This window comes from Uloborus diversus, chromosome 1 (assembly GCF_026930045.1).
Source record: "Uloborus diversus isolate 005 chromosome 1, Udiv.v.3.1, whole genome shotgun sequence".
In the NCBI taxonomy this organism is placed as follows: Eukaryota; Metazoa; Arthropoda; class Arachnida; order Araneae; family Uloboridae; genus Uloborus; species Uloborus diversus.
This window is the reverse complement of record NC_072731.1, coordinates 129,056,007-129,078,490: the sequence shown is the minus strand read 5'-3', so window position 1 is coordinate 129,078,490 and position 22,484 is coordinate 129,056,007. Positions and strand designations below refer to the sequence as shown.

At 31.6% G+C, this 22,484-nt stretch overlaps 1 protein-coding gene across 1 annotated transcript in view; it reads left to right on the top strand.

The window, feature by feature from the left end:
- Positions 1–22,484, top strand: part of LOC129232107 (serine/arginine repetitive matrix protein 2-like) — a 78,152-nt gene that overhangs the window by 13,442 nt on the left and 42,226 nt on the right. Inside the window, exons 2-4 of the mRNA XM_054866347.1 lie at positions 5,225–6,113; positions 11,309–11,384; positions 21,760–21,822. Coding sequence (XP_054722322.1) covers positions 5,268–6,113; positions 11,309–11,384; positions 21,760–21,822 — 985 coding nt within the window. The 5' untranslated portion in view covers positions 5,225–5,267. The remainder of the gene's footprint in view (positions 1–5,224; positions 6,114–11,308; positions 11,385–21,759; positions 21,823–22,484) is intronic.

The following is a 22,484-nucleotide window of genomic DNA, read 5'->3' as shown; positions in this document are numbered from 1 at the left end:
TGGACAATATTCTAGGATAAATATATACAAAGTTCGTAGTTTGAATATACAAATACAAATACAAAAGTGACGACCAGCAACAGGCTCTGGGCCCAGCTAGACTGGTCCTAGTCAATTTACAATCCCCAGTGAAGATCAATGGCCCTCTTAAAACTGTCTACTCCTTTGCTCATTACCACCTCTTCCGGTAAGCTGTTCCAAGGTTCCACTACCTTGCTAAAATAATAATTTTTCCTAATATCCATGTTAGCCTGAGATTTAAATAGCTTAAAACAATGACCCCTTGTCCTGTTTTCAGTGCTAAACTTTAGCCCCGTAACATCTTTCGTTTTAATAAATTTAAACAGCTGAATCATGTCCCCTCGGTCTCTTCTTTGCTCAAGACTGTACATTTTTAGCCTTCTAAGCCTGGAATCATAATCTAAGTGGGAAAGTCCACTTATTAGCCTTGTAGCCCGCCTTTGAACCCTTTCCAACACATTAATGTCTTTCTTAAGATAAGGAGACCAAAACTGAACAGCATACTCCAAATGGGGTCTTACCAAACTTCTATATAAGGGCAGAAGAACTTCTTTAGATTTATTTGAAATAGATCTATTGATAAACCCAAGCATCTTATTGGCTTTGTTGCTAGCAATGCTGCACTGTTGGCTAAACTTTAAATCCTGACTTATTAGGACCCCCAGATCAGTAACTTTGTCTGCCTGACTAATGACTGAACCTTGCAAATAATAACTTGTACACTTATTTCCATGCCCTAAATGTAGCACTTTACATTTCCCAACATTAACAGTCATACCCCATTTATCAGCCCACTCCGTAATATGATCTAGATCCTCTTGCAGCTGATTTGCTTGTTCTTCATTTTCTACAGTCCCCATAACTTTGACATCATCAGCAAAACAGTTCATGTTCCCAGAAATATTTTTGTGAATATCGTTCATAAAGACAATGAACAAAACAGGCCCTAACACTGATCCTTGAGGAACCCCGCTTAAGACCTCACTCCAATTAGAATAATTTCCCCTTACAACTACTCTTTGTTTCTTTCCGGTCAGCCAATTTTTTACCCAAATGAAAGTTTTCCCTCCTATTCCTATATCAGCTAATTTGCTAAGTAGAGCAACATGCGGTACCTTATCAAAAGCTTTTTGAAAATCAATGTAAACAACATCTACAGGCTTCTTATTGTCCAAAGCCATGGTAACTTTGTCATAGAAATGTAATAAATTAGTTGCACAAGATTTACCTTTCCTAAAACCGTACTGAAAACTAGTCAATAGATTATTAGTCTCTAGAAAATTTACTATCTTAATTTTCATCAATGTTTCAAAAATTTTGCAAACCACCGAAGTTAGACTCACAGGTCTATAATTTCCTGCACTCCCTTTAGACCCTTTCTTGAAGAGCGGTGTAATGTTAGCCAGCTTCATATACAGAAGTAGAGTAGTAAATGAGGCGTTGAGTAAATGCAAGTAGAATTTTTTTCTTATCTCTCGGTCGGCCAGGACCATCCAATCAAATCCAATATGAGTAAAAGTCCTCTCTTGATGCAGGCACTTGTATTTATGAAGATTAAAAAAAAAAAAGTGGGTGAAAAATAAAGCGAAAATGAAAAAAAAAAAAATGGAATTTTAGAAGAAAATTTGGTTATTTGGGGAAAAAAAAATTTCAAGAGAAAAATATAGGAAGTCGATTTGCAACTCCAAACAAACTATAGGGGTCACTGCAGCTATCGTCTAATGGCAGATGAAAAAGGTAAAACAAACGCACACTGTATAAGTAGTAGTAATAAGCCTAGTAATTTTTGTTTGTATGCATGATTTTTTTGTTTCATTCTTTTTAAATTTTTAAAGTCTTGTGGATATTCTAGCCCACATAGAAAGAAATGAGAATTCAAGAAGCATTACTAATGTTAGAAATTAATACAAAACATGTTGTTTGTTGTTCTAAAGCAGCCATTTCCACGATGTTGAATTCAATATTTATCAATTCTTGATGGAACTACATTTTCATTGTGGCCATAAGAACACTATAAATATTTCATGTAACAAAACCTTTGTTTACCAGTGTTATCAAAAGAGGAAGATGATACTTCTTTGTCTTGTTTGGCTAGCGCTAATTGTTTTACATTTGTTGCCAAGTTATTTCTCAAATTGCCGAAATTGATCTTCCATTATTTCTTTAATTTTATCAAATTCTGTAATCTTTCTACCATTTTATTCCACACATGATAAAAAAGAAAAAAATGGTTTACAACTGACATGCGAAATCTCGCCAAGGGTTCTTTGCTCGCACCATACTAAAACTATAACCCTAAACTATAATCCCACTATTTTGGCAATGAAAATTCTCAGCTTTAAACATTTTTCATTTCATTCTACGATAATATATTCCAGAAAGTATGGAACTAATGCGACTTTTTCCTGTCGCTGCCAAGAAAACGATGTATGAAGACAGATGTCATACATCATTTTTAGCGATGCTTCTTTAGCGCCAACAGGAAAACTTCATATAAAAAACATGATCAAAGCACTTCAGAACACTATATATATAAAAACATAAAACCACAACAAAAAACATCGCAAATTATACTCTTCAAAAATACAAGAAACTAGAAAAGTTTTTGTACAGAAAGAAAAACTACTAGAAATTATTTAAAATGCTTAAATTAACAAATTACTATAACAGCTCACCAATGAAATATGTGCCAATAGAAATAAAAGCTATTTTCCAACATGCATTTCATCGAACAAAAACTTTTCTCATACTCTGCTAAAAAAGAGCAAAGTGATTCAAATTGTGATGTTTAAAGCGGAAATCATCCCCAAAATCAATAACTATTTCAGCCAAAAAAACGCTTAGTAACTCAAATTTCGATGTATGAAAAGTAGAAATGTCTCAACAGAACATCCCAAACATAAACAATACATTAATTTGCTATCCAGACATGCTTTCAAAATACCTATTATATTTTACATAAAATAACACCTTCATATTTTTATAAAATGCTAGAGTCAACTTTTTTTCAGAAATTTAGTACCTAAAGGAGGCACGTTTATAGAATATCTAAGTAATATGTGGCATCCATAAGAATTAACTTTTAGAATAAAATAACTGCACTATTTTTGTAAAATTGATTTACATGCAGTAAAAATAATGTTAAAAACTACAAGAATCCCTCAAGATTTTGTAAAAGCAAAGAATTTCGGAAGTGAGAGTTGTTGTTGTTTTTTTTTTTTTTTTTTTTTTTTGAACTTTTTATGGTATAAATCCTCACACTCAGTATGAAACAAAATAACATATGACAATGGCTACCTTACAGATACACACCAAGTTGGAGTTTCTTTTAATTAACTTTCAAGTTTGAAGAAACTAGCATTTTCTAACATTTATTCATCAAAAGACAACTACCTGAATTTAAACTAACACAAAATAAGCTTTCCTGTATGGTATATTGCACGAAAAATCAAGAATATCTTCTGCGTGAAACTGATAACAATTAAACAAGTTTGAACAGATCTAAGATTGCCTTCGGGTTGCCAAACACAGATTAGTTTTGGCAGGGATGCCATAATTAAAAAATTATCGCCTCATTTGCAAGAAAAATATTTCAGTTTTGTGAAAAGATCGGATGTCACCAAATGGGGGAGTATATCACATCTGTACCGAAAATATTTTTCAAACTGTCCGTTCCAACTAAATGCTGCAGTAAAATTAGGTTAGTTAAATTATTTTTAAACTAGGCAGAGATGAAAGCCAATTCTTTTGCTAATGTTATCAAATCTTTCTTTCAAGCTTAAGTTTTAAAAAACCCCATATTCTTACAAAATCACACAAAACAATTAAAACAAATTACCTGGTATAACGTTATCTTCTTTCAAAAAAAAAAAAAAAAACTTTATCAAACAGACGAGAATTTCATGCTAATGCGAAGTTTGTTAATCCAGAGTTTTCTTGTGTTTACGCTTTCGCCATTTACAACAATTATCTCACTTTTTAGAGGAAAATAATGAAAACTAACATTATTTTGAGAAGCTCGAGAATAGCATTAAGGGAAAAAACAATCTCTGTTGCTGAAAGCCATCTAAGACATATTGAATGTGTTAATAAATACTCATAACAAACTGCCTATGTTTACCAACAGACGCATGTGGAACGCAATGTTTTACCTTTTTCTTTAATTTTATAAATCACCGTAAGGTAGCATATTCGAGCGCTGGAGTTGCGAATTCATTTAATGAAAATATTCTCGGAGAAATGATTTTTGAATTTGCGGAATTTTGATATAAAACATCATTTTTTGGGGAAAAATTGGAAGGGAAGTGGGGAAATCTGGATTTGTGTGCGACCATCTGGCAACACTGTGAAGCGATCGCATTCCCCCCCCCCCATCCCTACTATTCTTTGCAGTTCTAAGTTCATTTCGCTGTATATTATTGTTTATTAAATCATGGGCTTACAACTGACTGACGCTTTATCAGAGGTTTTCAACAACACCGCTGCATCAAACAAACAAGCAAAATTATAAACCAAACTGACTTTCAGCTGTTAATTTCTTTCAAAGAAACTAAAAAAAAAACATTATATTAATTTGGCCTTAGTAGTTATTTATCGCTTGCAGGAGCATCACAAGAGTGCCGATTTTTTTTTCTTTTACAAAATTAGCAGATTTTGTATAAGTTGATCCCTCTAATTTAACTCTAAAAAAGGTTCCAAACATTATCGCTTTTATGCATGGAAATATGCTGTGTTATTTTGATTTGAGATATCCTCTTCTAATAAACAATTTGTGAAAGATCCGTTTTTGTTTATCAGAATTTTGTGTAGGGTCCATTTTGATTGGTCGGGATTTTGTGAAAGGTCCGTTTTGGTTGATCAGATTTTTGTGAAGGGTCCGTTAACGGACCTAAATTTTCTCTGGCCAGACCCCTAAAATGTTCAATAGGCATAAAAGAAAGTTAGTGTGGTTTTCTCCCCAGATTTTGTTTTTTTTTTAATGACTTACTAGAGTTATTCAATTTGGAACCCATTAGAAAATTGCAAATTTTTTTACAACAATATTTGTTAGCTTTTTTTAACTTTTAGTACCAAAAAGGTATTTCCGTTGTTTCTAACAATTGGATATTTCATAACTTAATGTTTGTGAAATAAAATGTTAGTTTTGTCTGATATTGTCATTACATGCAATTTTTTTCCAATTAATTCATGTGTTTCTTTTCAGGGATTTATGTTCGTATAACGTTACTTTGACTTTTACTTGAGCAATGGCAAATAACAGCATCCCCGTAATGAAGTTTGATGCATCCAAGGGAACATGTCGGCGTAACTTATCTACTCTGCAACCAGTTATAGGGAAGAATAGACCATTCAAAAAATTCAGAAATGCTCAAGAACCATTCAAATCCTTCAGGTATAGAAATCCTGAAAACCTGCATGTGATCTATTCATTCGACCAGCCTCCCATGCAGCAACCTGTCTTACAGCAGATCCCCTTGTTAGAATCAACTGGAGAGTCGCCCGTTGTGAAGGAATCCTTTTCTAACAATCCTGGAGCAAAACTGCAGCGCAAATATGCTTCTGCGAAAATGCGTAAGCGCCGGGAAAGGCGTCGCAATAGGCGGTATCGGGGTCAGAGGAACACAAATTATAAATGGTTCAATACTGACTATAAAGTTCCCGATTTGAAGGAATCGGTCGAGGAGTTCGAAGACGTTCCCATGGACGAGGGGGATTTCGAAGAAGTTGAGGTAGCATCTATGGAAGACAACAAAGACGAGTCAAAAAATCCAAAAATACCTGTGGGTTTTCGCAGGTATATGTTGAAGTATCTGACTTACAAGAAAAAATCATTTTTCAAACCAAAATTTTATCACTTGTGCCATCAGCGAACTATTGTAAATCGCCATAATTTGCAAGAGGATGAACCAGTGGAAGTGGACATTGTTTCCGAAGCAGAATATGAGGCAGAGAACTCTTGCACAGAAAAAAATGATGCTGACTCTGAACAAGCTGGAGAGATGACAATTTTTGAGGTGGCCGATGACGATTTAACAGAAATTGAGACATGTGATGAGGCAAGTCCAGAGCCAGTAGAAGAGGAGAAGGTTCAGGTAAATGAAAGATCTTCAATACTTTTATCAAAACTCTTGAATTGTGTGTTCTCAACTTAAAAGGTTTACTTGCGGAATTTACAGAATGGTAAAATTTAATCTTGCTGTAATTGTTAAATTTGAAGTGACAATAAGAACCATCTTGGCAGTAATATTTTTGCCATTGTTTGCCTAAGTTACAGAAATAGATATGCTTTCTATTTATGGGGATTAGATGTAGGTAGTTTACTATTATAGTAATTTTAACTTTATTCTAATAATTTTAGTGTTTTTAAACTTAAAATATTCAAATTAATTAATGAAATAGTAATCCACATGTAAAGTTAATACTGTTTTTCTTTTTACAGTCAGGGTTGCCACATCCTGAAAAATCAAGAAAAATACTAAAATTCAAAAATCCACAAATGAAAAAAATTTTTGAAAATTTCCTTAAAAATCTGAAAAATACAGGGATTTTTTTTTTTTTTTTGAAAATTAAAGTTTCAAAAATCAATGCCGAAACGTATTAAGTACCGAAAATAATTACATAAGAATTAGAATTAAGAAAAAGAAAGAAAAGCAAATAGAATCAAGTAAAAAATTGTAATTTTGTGTCATTGTTTTTTTTCCGTTTAAGTAAATATTAAAATGCCAATAAAGGCAAAAAATATTGAATGTTTCGTTTTACATGTATCCTACATTTCATGCCAGTCAAATTTAATTTAGACAGCGTGAGATAAGTCATCAGTATTATTGTTCAGCTTAACTTCTGCATCTTTTTCCTTTAAAGGTCCAATTAATGATTGTTAAAAGGTTTTTTCCCTCCTCATAAATAGTTCAATACAGGGTTGGGTTTTTTGCCGGCAAAAAGGTATTTTTGCCGGGACAGTGGAAAATACCATGGAAAAAATCGGCAAAAATGGAAAAAACGGCAAAAACCTAATCTACATATATAAAAGAAAGTCGTGTTAGTTACACTATTTATAACTCAAGAACGGCTGAACCGATTTGGCTGAAAATTGGTTGGAAGGTAGCTTAGAGCCAGGAGACGGGCATAGCATACTGTTTATCCCGTTCGACCGCGTTCCCAAAATATTTGTAATTGCAAATTAAAAGTTTAATTAATTGTTTAGTTCTATGAATACCTAACAGATGGCGGAATGAGTTTAGTTCTATGAACTTTTAATAGATGCAGAGATGCCACTCTCTTATTCAAGCTTTCAGTAGAAGTTCAAAAAATTTTCAGTAGTTTTCAGTGCTTATCAGTAGTTAACAATGCCCGACAAACGCTAACACAAAAGTCGAAAGTCAAACATATAGTGACGTCGAAAATTAAAAGGTTATATGTATTATACCAAGTAAACTTGTTCATCAAGATTATAAGAGGAAATACGGAATTAAATATACACTGGATAATAATTTTTTTCTTCACTGCTTAATGCAAGTATGATTTCCTTTTTGTATCAAGAGCATTCATGAATCTAATATTAAATACTATGAATCCACTTAAATAATTTTGTGTGCTATGGCAGAAAAGCTTAAAGCAATTTTCAAAATATTTATTCATATGTACAGAACTAATAACAAAAGTTAATATAAATTTTTCAAATGACATACCTTTTTCACATGAGGATGACTGTTACTTATATACAGCTTATTTTTTAAGATATTTTAAAACACATTTAAAGCAAAGTCTTTAAAGGAAAAAAAAAGATGAAATAATTGAACTTTTTAATCTGAGTCCATGAATTTTAGAAATCTGTTGCAAGCCAAACAGAAGATAGTTAAACATGCTGTGCTGACTAATTCCTCCTTCGGTTGTTTTTTTTTTTTTTTTTCCAACAAAAATCATTCTGAAAAATTTAAACAACTTGAAGAAAAAAAGTCTGGGAACATTTCTTTAAACAGCTGTTTAGAATGGTCTGCAGTAGCAATGGGCAAATTATGCTCAATCAAAAAACGAGTGAAAAGACACTCTGCTTTGATGACTTCCAAGTTTTCATCTTTTTTTTCTGAAGAAAGTGGAGACTTCTTTAGTGTTCTGCACCGCCTTGGAGTTTTCAACATGCGACTTCGCTGAAACGTGCCGCCGACAATCGTCGCGGCCGCCGTGCGCCAAACTGAAGTTTTTTGTACAAATCGTACAAAACGCCATATTTTCCGATATTTTAGATTTTTCCAAGCAAGGAAACTTATTGGTGCAAACGTCTGTGAATTTCTGACAACTTTTTTTTTTAGCCCGACTCTCGGGAAGAGGGGACGTCGATCAAGTGTTTCCATCCATTAAAGAAAATAAACAAATCAGAGAAAAGAAACACCAGAGACTAAAAACACACGTGCGAAGAAGCAGAAGCAAGGAGCAAGCGAACGAACAGGGTTGCTGCAAATATCACCCAACGTGGTGGGGAGAATTTCCGGTTAGAACCGGATTCTTTTGCTTTCTACCGTCGCCATTTCTCCATCTCCCATTGTCTGCGACTGCAGACTTCCATAATCGTCAGTACTCGCTCGCTTTGGCGATCGCCAATTTTTTTTTTTTTTTTCATCGCATTTAGCGTTTGTTGATGTCACAAAAATTTTCCGTAGAAAAAAGGGCCTTTTCCGTAATTCGTAGTTAACTTACTTTTTAAAAATTTTTTCCGTAGTAACTACGGATAATCCATAGCGATCGGCATGTCTGTAGATGGTGGGGTAAGTTAACTCGAGACAGCGCTGGCCAACAGTGTCGAGACGCTATTGTGGGACTGTTGTGGTCAGCTAACTGATTTTTGAATGCGGTTTGTTTTTTTGGTATTCAAGTACATAGTTTGATTTTGTACGATTTTTCTATTGGGTTTTGTCTTCCTTATTTCTACAACCTTTGTTTTTGTTCTTATAGTTGAAGATAGTTACTTATTTAAGTAAATAACTTCATTTGTTATATTATTCAATTGTGATTGTTCTTTGTAATGTTTTTATAACAGCAGTGTTTATATGGCGAAACACTTTAAATTGCGGAAGAAAAACCACTTCACTCGCTAAAAGGTAGGGTTACAGTAGCGTGGTTGCTTGGCGCGTTAAGCGATGAACTATACAGTTGAAGGATTATTTTGAGTTTTAAAGCTAATGTTGATCTTTTTATGTGTTTTGGCGAATAGCTTTAAATTCCAAAGAGACTCTAATAGGTTTTTGAAAATGTGTGTAGGTATTTTAGTTGAAGTAAAATGATCATTTCACATCAGAAGGGATAGAAGTTATTGTGGATTTTTTTTTTATTCAACGGATTTCCTTTAAATTCTTAGCACGGGCTTCGCCGTGCGGGTACTGCTAGTTGCCAATAAAGTAGCATTATATTGTTAATCAAGAAATATTAACAATATAATATAAATAATACACTTTAATATTTTAGTTATGTCTCTCCATGTTACTTCTAATTTATAAGGTGAAAAATAAATAAAAAAAATGTTGGGATTGCAAAACTTAAGATTTTAAATGTTTGCTAAAACAATTTTTTTCAGAATGAGCTAATTCCTTCAATGCTAAAACAAAGAATGTTTACTTAAGCTTAGTAAATTAATAAAAAGATTGAATTCTAAGTATATATATATATACACATATATTTAATTAATCTTTTTTTTTATCCCACTAAGATTTTTAAGCTGTTTAATTAATAACAGAATATTTACTTGAATATAGTAAAATATTAACTTTTCCTCACTAAAGAAATAATGCATTTACATGCAGTATAGTACCTAAAGATTTCTGCACACTAGTCGCAACTCTTCAAATGTGTCCTGCAAGTTCTGCTGCACTAGAGAGATATTTCTCAAATTTTTCTTATGTACAATCAAAAATATGAAACCATTTGTCAGTTTCTTCTCTCATGAAACTAGTTTATTGCTATGCCATGCTTAAACAACAAATAGGTTTTGATGAAGATGGTATAGAATATGATGATTTAAGTGATATTTCAATCTAAAGAAATGTGTATTTTGCTTTTTAATTGCTTTTATTTCTTTTATTTTATAGTTGTATCTTAAGTATACTTTATATAGATATTTAGTATTCTGTAAAAAATGCTATAATAAACAAGCTAATTACATTTTCATTGTAAATTAATTGTCTTAGATGTTACAAACTGAAATTTTATGTTAATGTTTAAAAATTTAGTAGTTAAAATACTCCATAACTTTAAAAGTAAGTTAAACCTTAAATTTTTTTAAACTGTAAAAATAATTAAATTAAAATTTTATAAAAATATTTTCATGCTTTTAGTTTTATATAAAAGGGAAAGAAAACTGTCCGTAAGTTGTTAACACAAAATATATTTTTGCCACTTTGGCAAAAACCTATTTTTGCCGGGCGGTAAAAACTGTGGTTTTTCTATGTTTTTTTCCGCCCCCGGCAAAAACTTGCCAATCCTGGTTCAATATAATAATTCAGTTATTATTTCAGTTTTAATGGATACTTCCCTTATTTAATTAAGTTTTTGTTTTTTCCTTATAGTGAAACTATCAGGATATTAATTTTAAGTGATGATATCTGTTCTCTTGTTTGTAATGCTGCATACTCTTACAGGTAATCCTCTCCCCCTCCGCCCCCAGGATTGAGTGGCAATCCTGACAGTAGAGTCTCATAAATCCGAGCTCGAGCTAATTAGGGCTCATGCAACCTCAGATTATTGAAAACTTGGTTTATCCGGAAAATTCTCAGCTATTTAGATTTTACACTACTCTAATGACAAAGTTGTGCACTTTATACTTTCTTGTATAGGGAAAAAGATGCATTATCTGCACAAAAAAAAAATTATCAGTCAAATTTCAATATAAATTTATATTTTATTTTCCTTTAAATTAATTTTCATTACTTTTTATTTCATGATGTTTATACAGATGTTTGTGTTGTGTGAAAAGAACATTCGGATGTTCTTTTCATACATTTCCTCATTTCTTTTGTATTGAAAAAAGTCATTCTTTATAACCTGAAAACATGTGTCTGCAGTAAAATCTGGAATTTGTGCTTTTGATGTAGTTATTTCTTATTTTACTGCACATTAGTTGTTCATGCAAATTCTATTTTTGCCACTTGTCATAAACTTTTTTTCCGGGCCAAAAGAAAAAAAACCCCTTTTTTTTCACCCTTTGGCAAAAATTTGCCAACCCTTAATCAGAAAATTATGTAACATTTCAGGTATTTTTGAAATAAAATGTTAAGTTAATAATGCATTATATTTTCAGAAATTTGAAGGATCTGGAGTATCATGTCTTCCTCACGTATACAACAAGACAACTGTGAGTCAGGATTCAAATTCTGGTAAGTCACTTATGTTGCCAACTTCATTTATACAGAAATGCTTAAAAATTGTCCTAATATTTCATGATAAAATGCAAATGCATTGTTCATTTCAACAAACTGGGCTTAAAATATTTTCCCTTTTTATATCAACTGAGTTAGCTTAAAGTGTTTAATGTGTAAGATGTGAATATTTGTTTTAGTACTGAAAGTTGCTTAATGCTTTTTATGTATTTAATTGTATTTCATGTTGGTGTTCAATCACTCATTCATCACTTCACTAGACTATTCAGTCTTCCTTTCTCTAACTGGAACATTGAAAATTTGCAACACTAGCTGCTTCAACAGAGTTGATCATGCAACAACAGATTTGCTAAAAAGTCTCCCCCCCCCCCCCCCCCGAGAAATTTTTTTTTGTTTAAACTGGGGGGTTTTTTTGGTTCAAACACTATTTGTCAGAAGAACTATTTTATTTTTGTAAAGTCATGAATATTTAATGAATTAATTGTTAATGAATGTTTAATATTCACATTTGTACCTAATTACTTGATAATTAATTAAATAATTCAAAGTTTCTTGCTCTTTTTACATTGTCTATCATGGATGTAAAAAAGGTTTTTTTTCCTCTCTTTTCATTTAAATATTCTACAGAGATTTATCAGCACTGCAGATTGCTTAAATGATACATGATTTATCTCTGTAAATCGTAAATAACTAAGCAAATTAGGTAGTAAAATGAAGTTTTGGCTAAAATATGCTTGTTGGGCTATTTAAGTGTAAAAGAAAAATGAAAGAAAAAAATAAATAAATAAATAAAGATAACAAACTGCTTAGATTTTTTCTCTATCTAATTTTAGAAAACCATTGTTGGTCTACCTTATATTTATGCACCTACAAGAAAAGTTGCATTGATTTAGAAAGAAAAGAAAAACTATTTAGCAAAAAAGGGTTTCATTTAAAATAGGGATGCACCGGATAGTGATTTTGCCGGATACCGAATATCCGATGCCCCCTTACCTGCCGAATTCGGATATCCGGCATTTCGATTGCATTGCATGTTCGCATATTTTTCTACAACGCCGTTTCAAAACAATAAATCAAACTTGTTCCACATATCATTTCTTTAAAAACATGTTAAGTAAATTCAAATGTACTTTTTTAGAGCCTCTATATTTTAATTTAGGAATTGTGCTATATATAAAATGAAACATTAAAATATTGTTTTATTTCGACAGATTTTTTCGAAAGAGATAAACTTTCGGCAAAAATTAATTCTGTATGTAATGTACACATGGTTTAAACTTTTAATTATTCATAGTTGAAATCTTAAAGGTCGTATAATGAGTCATATTTGTTATTAGATTTGCATGACGTGTAGAAATTTTTTTAAACTTCATCATAAAGCAATACATTTTCTTGTTTCCAATTTAGAAATAACAAAAAATAAAACTTTCCTTTGAAATCATTTTTATTACAGATAATACACGAGTAAAATTTTTCTAACATACAAGTTAAAAAAGACAATATTAAAACAGGGCCAGTTTGACTCAAAAAATAAATAAATAAACTTAAATAATCAACTTAAAATTTTACTTTAATTCCAGAAATAAAGGTACATTTTCTCTAAAGATGCAAATTAGCATCTTAAATACGGGGTGCCCCTCTAAGAGCAAGGGCCCACCCCCTAAAAACCATAAATACCCCCCAAATTGAAAGCCCCCAAAAAACGAGAAAATACCCCTAAAACACCTCCCTCCCTAGGTGGGCAACCCAGTTAACAAATTAATAAACTTATGCTAAAATAATCAACTGAAAATTTTACTTCAATTCCAGAAAACAAATATTCACTCTCTCTAAAGATGCAAATTAGCATCTTAAATACAGGGGTGCCCCCCTAAGAGCAAGGGCCCACCCCTTAAAAACCATAAATACCCCCACCCCAAATAGAAAGCCCCCCAAAAGAGAGAAAAATACTCCTAAAACATCCCCCCCAGGTGGGCACCCCAGTTAACAAATTAATAAACTTATGCTAAAATAATCAACTGAAAATTTTACTTTAATTCCAGAAAACAAAGATTCACTCTCTTAAAAGATGCAAATTAACATCTTAAATACAGTATTAAGAGTCATTCTCAACGCGTTCACTTTTTAAAAACAAATTAATAAACTTACGCTTAAATAACAGGGTAGCGACAGATCAGGGAGATCAGGGAAAAGTCAGGGAACTTTATTAATCAGGGAAAAGTCAGGGAAATATCAGGGAATTTTGAAAAAATTACAAAAAATCAGAGAAAATTGATTTTATGAAGATTTTTTTTTTTTTTTGCTTTACAAAATTAAGCACTCTAATTCCCTATGCACTTTCCGCCAATTATCTGTTCAAAAAAAAAAAGTAAAATAAATGAGGTGCCATTATACACTGCCGCATATTTGTGCATATTTTTTCCTCAACATCTAAAGTATTGAATCTTACTTATTAACCACAGTATGAACTTCCTAAGATTGCTTCTGTGTATGTTAGGTTGTTTATTTTACCTAGCTTGAAATTTCCTTTTACGCTTTCAATGCTACGTAAAATAAACAACCATACAGGCAAAGAGGAAGCCTTCATTAATGCATTAGCTCCTTTGCCTTTATTCCATTTACTGTAATCACGATTTCAAGAAGAAATCTTTGGTTTTTGAATTAGTACTATAAAAGCTTAAAAGTTAATACTTCTTCGCATTTTTAATTTAATTGCTAAACTTTCAATTAAAAAAAACTTAGTTTTTTGCCGTTATACTATTTGTTGTCACCGCAGATTATAAAGGTTTTCTTTTCTTCAGACTTAAGTGATTCTTTAATTTTATAACCAAGTTGTATTCTTCTTTTATATATTTTAAAATTAACTAATTGCTTTTTTTTTTCTTTTTCTTGCATTTCAAAGTTGTTTGTTACAAAAGCAATCTAAGATTTTTTTTCGTTACATACTGAAATCATCTGATATAGAGTTAACTTGTGTACTTAAGTAAATATCTTTATTTTTTTATTGTTAAAATGCTGTATTCATTCATTAAAACCCATGTTCTTGATTAGAGAAAAGCTCCCTATGAATGGATGTCAAATGGTTTCATCTGTTTTGCATAAATATGTCAATTAGTTATATAAGAATAACTACATTACTTCTATTCTTTCACTATTACTTATTATTCTTGCAACAATTATTATACTGTTTGAAAACTTAGTTCAAAATAATTTCAATTACTTTTTAGTTCTATCATAAATACACATATGTTTTTAAGAGTAATTTTAATAGTTTAATTCTTATGCTAAATGGTTTCTGGAAGTAAAGTTAATTTTTTCTAATCTTTCAGTGTAGAAAAATTTAATATACTGTTTTGTAGGGTTTTTTCCAAAAAAATTGACTTGATATGTTTTTTTTAACCATTTTATTAAAAAGGTAGCATCTTTTTAAAATATATCTTTAGTTCAACAACTTTACACAACTTAAAACGTTTAAAATACTGCATTTTATACAAACATACAATGGATTTCAAGTAGAGCAAAGAAAGAAAACCATTATTATTGGTAACGTAAATCAGGGAAATTTGGTGAACTTAATCAGGGAAATCAGGGAAAAGTCAGGGAACTTTTTTTCACAGTTCCTGTAGCCACCCTGAATAATCAACTTAAAATTTCCTTTTAATTCCAGAAAATAATGATTCACATTAGTAAAAAATGCAAATTAATATTAAATATATTATTAAAAGTCGTTCTCAACATGTTAACAATTTTTTTTAAACATAAATAAAATTATACTTAAATAATCAACTGAAAATTTCACTTTAATTTCAGAAAATAAGGATTCACATTCGTAAATGATGCAAATTAACATTTTAAACAAACTATTAAGAGTCGTGTTAAACATGTTCACGCTTTTAAAAATAAATTAATAAACCAATTCTTAAATAATCAACTTGAAATTTTACTAAATTCCAAAAAATAAAGTTACACATTCTTAATGATGCAAATTAACATCTTATATATAATATTAAAAAATATGCTAAACATGTTCAATCTTTCTTAATTGAATTTATAAATTTATATTTGAACAAGAAACTTAAATTTTACTTTAATTCTAGAAAAAATAAAAATACACATTCTTAAAAAATACAAACTAAATTCTTAAATATATTATTAAAAATTATACTATACAATTAAAAAATCAGAAAGAAGAAAATGAAGCAATAACTTATAGCTGTTATTTCTCACTGCTATATTCACCGTCTATTTTAAATGCTAAATATCAGTTGAAAGTCTTAGTTAAAATAATTATTCTGGGAAAAGCAATTATTACTTTATTCAACATTCTAAAATTTCCAATGGACTCAAATTAAGATCGGCGTTGAATATGACAGTTAGAATTATGCTTCATTTGTCTCTCTCCCATTGACCATTAATTTTGTACATCGTAACAGAGTTTTATGTTGAATAATACACCTTTTTTGTGCAAGAAACGGTAATATATAGTTAAGAAATGGTTCAAAATAGTGTGAGCGGTGTTTACAAATGCCTAAAATTTTTTAGTGTGTTTCTAAAAATCCGAATTCATACATTTTTCTACTACGCTAAATTTTAACTTACGCGAGAGGAGTAGTGTAATGCATTCCTCCCGCAAGTCGGAACTTGACTGTATTTTAATTTTCAACACGGCCGCTCCTCCAACTTCAAGCGTTTTGATATGAACCATTTCAAGGTCGACTTTTCACTTCAGCGTGTTAAAGCAGAGAGAGTGAGAGAGGGAGGGAGAAATTATTGGCAACATACTGTCAGCAGATTCGCGAAGGAGGGGGGGGGGGGACGACACGGGGAAATGCCAGAAGCTAGGTTTGAAGAGGAATGGTCGTTTTTGAAGCAGCAATTAAAAGAGAAAGCATCATCGAAAAGTTTATAAAACAGTGAAAGCTTTAACTGGAATTTTTGCAAAAGTAAATTCAAAATTAAACCCTCATTTCGTACCGGATAACCCCACGTCAACCCCGTATATCTCTCACATTTTTACCGGATAACTGCCCGGATATCCTGCAAAAAAGTGTCGGATATCCGGATCCGGAGTGGCTTGCCGAATCGGATACCTCATAGTTCCGGATAGTTAAAAAATCAGCCGGATAGGCCGGATACCGGATAGTTACCAGATATCCGGTGCATCCCTAATTTAAAAAAAGTTTGCAAATTTATATTCATCTGCAGGATTCACATTTACATGCTATAGCGGGTTTTTTACGCAAATTCGCGGGAAAGGGAAGCAACTTCGGGTCTCAGGAACCCAGAAAACCCAAAAGATAAGAACCAGAAAAAAAAAAATGGAGAAAATGCTAAAGATCTGTTTAGTAAATGCTTTTAAGCTTCAATGATTAGGAGAATCAGCAGAAAAGGATTAAAATGACTCTATTGTTGACCAGTCAGTGGAATTTTAGTGATAAGACTGGAGCTTACAGTGACCTACTGGGCAGAGCCCAGGGAGCAAAATATTGCAAGTTCATAAATTGCCCATTGTACTGCATTGGAAGAAAGAGCTCTCCCTCAATTTTTATATTGGGGAAATTCCTGAAAACAGCAATAAAGACTAAAAGTAAGAGTAGTTTCAATGCAATCTTCTGGCTTAATACAAGACAACTGTGCAGTAAAAATATAGCTATTTTGCATTCATGTAACCAGAATTACCTTTGAAAATCATTATTTTGCATCCCCAATTAAAGGAGGGGAGAAAAAAAATGGTGAGCATTTTTGCAAAACACAAAATTCTGAACTTCACATGTTTCTTGCTAAATTGCTTATGAATTTGATACAAAAAGCACTTTAACCTTGTTCTTTTTCTAGTAATTCATCTCTTTCTGATGGGCTATTTTAATTTGAACTTGCAAAAGTCGGGTATTAATCGATTGCGCCATTTTAAAAGTGGCGTGATTTTAAAAATCGCTCCACTTTCAAAATAGCACAAAAGCCAAAACAGATATTTTGAAAGAATCAAAATAAAGTCAAATATACTGATTAAGATTGCAAATGAGCAATTTTCACTCATATTAGAAAATGTTTCGGTATTGTGATTGTGATTTTTGCGATTGGGTTCATTCGCTTGCGATTTTTTTTAATCATTATGTAATTGCCAATGATAATTGTGTGTGTGTGTGGGGGGGGGGGGGGGGCTGTTCGCTTTTTTTCACGAAGAGAAATTTCCTGGAAAATAAAGGTTAAGGGAATGCTTTTTGCTTGATCAATCAGAGAAACGTTTTTTATTCTATGGTGAAATCAATTTTCAAAGTAAATTTTGAGTTAATTTCATTGTAACTGACCAAATAGTTTCTCACATAACTAAGTCTCGCAAGTGTATTATTTGAAAATAATTTTACAATGATAATCACAAAAAATTGGGACAAAATTAACCAATTGTATTTCATGCCTTTTTTTCCCCCAGGTATAAATATTTTTATATTATTCATTTATACACTAAGATTTTCTGTTTAAAATTTGAGGGACTCATTTTTTTTTTCCACCTAAGGACCCAAATCTATTTCATTAGTGGGTCCCTGGGACCCAGGTTATGGATAGTTGAGAGCGAGCACTGATCTGTAATATATCTCTAAAGCTTTACTGGTTATTTTGCGTTAATTGGATTTTAAATCTTCTAATCATACAGTGGCTCCCAAAAGTGTTCGTACACCTTGAAATTTTGTAGTAAAACCAAAATAACACAAAACTGAATTTGAATATGAAGTCCAATTTTTTTTCACACCATTCTAATGCCATTCTGAATAAAACCCAGTAGTTTTTTTTTTTTCAAAATATTGCCAGATTTTATTTTTGAAATTTGTCAAAAAATAAAGAGACGGAGAAATAATACGCCACAAAAGTCATCGTACGCTCAAATTTTTTCGAAAAAATTCATGATTAAAACTATCATATGTCATTTTTTTATTATTTTTGCATTGTGTTGACCCTTAAAAGTCATTTGGCTTTAATTTTTTGTTTATTTATTCCTTAATATTGTGCTTATTACTTTAAAATGACTAGTATTTGAAAAACACCACAAACACCATTCAAAATTTGAATTGTTTCCTCACAGTAGCGGTAAATTGGTTTGAAATGTCTCTAAATTAGGTAATTTATACCATTCTATAGTGAAGTGCTTGATAAAATGCTTTAAAGACAAGAATCTGATAGAAAACACGGTAAGAAAAGGTCAACTAGCAAAGTTAACAATGCGTGATCGGAGGTTTACAGTTAAAAAAATTATGAAAAGTACGCATTTGAGTCCTGAAAAAATTTCAGAAGAATTGAATGAAACATTTTACGTTTAATTTTCACCTAAAATTGTTCGCCAAGTTCTCTGATTAGCTGAATTAAATGGGACCTCTTCCTGCAGAAATTTTCTTGTTGGTGCGAATAACAGTAAGCTTACGCTTTCCCGTAGCAAAATCGATGATAAATAAGCTCAAAACGTTTTGGAACAACGTCTTACTTATAGATGAAAATAAATTCAACATTTTGGGTTAAATTGTTGTATAATTGTAAATAGAAGAAAAAATGAGGAATTTAATCTGAAGAACTTAGTTGGATCAGTTAATCAGGACGGTGAAGGTGTTTTAGTGTGAGGGTGCATTACAGCATCCGGACTTGTGAATTTGGAATTTTTTGATCAAATAATGAATCATGCTATTCATTTAAATATTTTAAAAAGCAATTTTAAACTATTAGCCCAAAATTTGGTAATCGGAAACAACTTTGTTTTTTATCGAGATAATGATAAGAAGCACACGTTTGCGTTTGGTGCCTCAAAAATTGTCCTTAAGCTTAGAAATACCCCCTCAATCTCCAGATTTGAACTTAATGTAACATATTTAGAGATATCTGGGGGCTAGATTACGAAAATACAGCTTTGAAACGAAAATAGAGCTAGAAACAGTATGACTCAAACTGTGGTTGAACACTTACTCAGAAATTACGCGAAAAAAGAAAGAAAAAACAATGAAATCTATTCCCAGACGTTTAAAAGCTCTTGTTGATACTGCATGATGTTCTACTAAATAATAACTTTGTAAAAAGTTAGATTATTTACTAATTTTTTGACATTTTTTCAAAGTGTACAAAGACTTTTGTGAGATAAAATTTCCGGCAATTTTTGGTTTTTGATTTTTTAAAAATTATGTTTTAATGTTTTATTAAAAATTTTCATGTAGTTTTGTTAAATATAGATCATAGATCTTATAATAAAATACCTATTCCGAAATATTAATTCTAACCAATGGATAATGGCCTATTTCATTGAAAATCGTAGGTGTACGAACACTTTTGGGAACCACTGTATGTGAAATTTATGGAAAAATTTTTGAAAACAGGATTTAGTTTTGCAAAAAACCCTTTTCCATAAACCCTGCTTTTTAAATTTTTTTGTTGCTACTTATTAAACTAAACAACTCTGTATAACAAAATGGTCCATTGGTCCAAGGTGCCTGACCAGGCTGATATTTTGCTTCATTACATATTATTTATTTGTTTCAAAACATTTTGTTTTTATTTTCCAGATACAATAAACTCAGTACAATTGAGTTTTTCACAGTAAATTTTTTTTAAATTGTTTTCAAAAGGTAATGCATCATAATTTGGGATGCAAAGCTCTAAAAACTCCTTATCTGTTTCCTACAAATTTCTTTTTTGATAAGTATAAGACATTGCTAGAGTATGTGCAATGTTGTGGGAAATATCATAAGACCATAGTGTTAGACAAAAATGCTTGCTTTTTTTTTTTGCATTTTAATTTTTATTTTTGCATGCTGTAATAATAATTCTTAGTAAAGATGCTTCGGTGTTCAGCTGATTTTTAATTATCCATTATCCGATCCGGCCACTCCACTTCAGATATTAGATAGGATATCTGACAGTTTCAAGGCAGGATATCTGGCATGTTATCTGGTATTGGTCCTGGGAGCAAAACAAAATTTCCAGAAAATTTCCAATTAAAAAATCCATTTTTTAGCCTACTTTCTGGATCAAAAAAATCAAAGGAAGTGCACAACTTGTTATTTTTGAAAAAGGCAAGGCACATTTTGAACACTAAAAGATGGGCAGGGCGCATTCAGCCAATATGGAAAAAGGCTGGGCGCTGTGCCTTTCAAAAACGGTATTGCAGGAATACTAATATTGAAGTCACAAAATGACCTACATGTGTTCTGAAAAACATCCACTATTTCACAACACCTCATATGTGATAGAGTATAGTAATGAGTAATCCTTCTTTTTCACTTTTACTTTTTTAAAATTCAGTTTTAGTTGAAGGAATACAGGGTCATTTGTTAATACAGTAAACTCCCGATTATCTGCATATTGGGGGGCACAGTAATCACGGTAAGCGAAACTGCTGATAATCCGAATTAAAGGTAAAAGAGCGATATTGGTGTATACAATAGCTAAAAAATAGGAATAAAACTCACACATTTATTTAAGTTATAGCTAAAAACAATGACATTTATTGTAAAAAATATATGTAAAAGCTAAAGACAAGCAATAACAATCATAAGTCACCACCGTGGAAGAAAAAAAATATGAAAAGACCTGCGCATAATCCGACCGCTGATAATTGGGAGTTTACTCTAGTAATTAAAAATGTGCTGGTCTATCAACATACAGACCTATCAGATTCTAAGAAAAATCTTTGTTAGTCAAATTTGTGCATTCAGTGGGAGCAAATCTGAGTTTGCAGACCATTTTTTTTGGGGGGGGGGGGGGGTTATCTGGCAGTTTCTGTCCCCAACCTGGTGGATAATCAAAACAATGTGTTAAAGTTGGAAAAAAAAATTTTTCTTTCTTTTTTGGCTGCATTTTATGCATAAAATGAATACGAAACTTCCTTAAAATCTTCAAGATGTTAGGAGTACATAAAAAAAAAAAGAGAGACAATTTTGTATTGAAAACACTTAATTATTTTAGGACCAAATGAAAACTTCAAGGTAAAGGATTGTTCAAGTCATCAGGCTTTGAGTTATCCAGAGTTGACTGTATTTATTTTCTTGTCACACCTGTAAGATCATACCTTGAGGAAGTTTGTAATTTAAAAAATCGCAAACAGAAAAAGATTTTTAAATTTGTTGAAAATTTAAAAATCTTTTTCTGTTTGCGATTTTAATTTTAAACTTTTATTGTCTTGTGAATTTTTCCTTTTTACTCTTTCACATGCTATGTAATCAAAGTGTTATAGTTACTCATTACAATTTTTATGACTTTTTTTAAGCATATGTATGCTCCACTAATAATTAGGTAAATATTACTGCAACAAAAACTAGTCTAGAACCCTTTAAATAAATATTTTTACCAAAAAAGTGTTTCAGGGTCAATTCTAAAAAAATCCATTTAACACTTTCAGATTGTTATCAAGGACCCTCCTTAATTCAAGAATTATTAGATGCCTGGAATTCCCATCTCATTGGTAAGTAAAGTATCATTGTCTGCATAATAAACGTGTTAAATCTAATAGCATTTTCATTCTTTTTATTTTTTTGCTTGAGTAAAAGTTAATATGAAAGATCATTCTTCGTCTGTTCAGCCATGCCGTACACCCACCATCTCAGATTTCCATAAACCTTGGTGTTTTCCTTCCTTTTCTATCATGCATATCCTGCTCTCTTTTCTCCCCTTTATATCTGCTTGAGTTTTAATTTTATAGCCTTTTGAAATTCCATGATTTTAATTTTGCATTACAGTAGAACCGTGTTTATGTCCCTCTTTTATCCGGATTGCCTGATTATATAGATCAAATTTGTAGCCTTAATATATATATATATATATATATATATACACACACTGGTGCGTAAAAATTAAGGATGAAGTCGAAAAATTAGCATATCAGCTAAACGAAGAGGCAGAGCGGACAGAAAGACCAATCAGGAGATTAAGTAAGGTGATGTACGGTAGCACATGCGCAGATATGCAGGCAGACGTAATGGGGGAGTGTCTGATTAGTATAAAGCATGTTGTCGGTGTAAGATCAGTATTTCTGGCAAAGAGATTGCACGCCGTATAGCAGTTAAAATCACACCGAGTTGCTGCCTCAGCGAGAAATGGCGAATAATCACTCTGTTAGATGACATC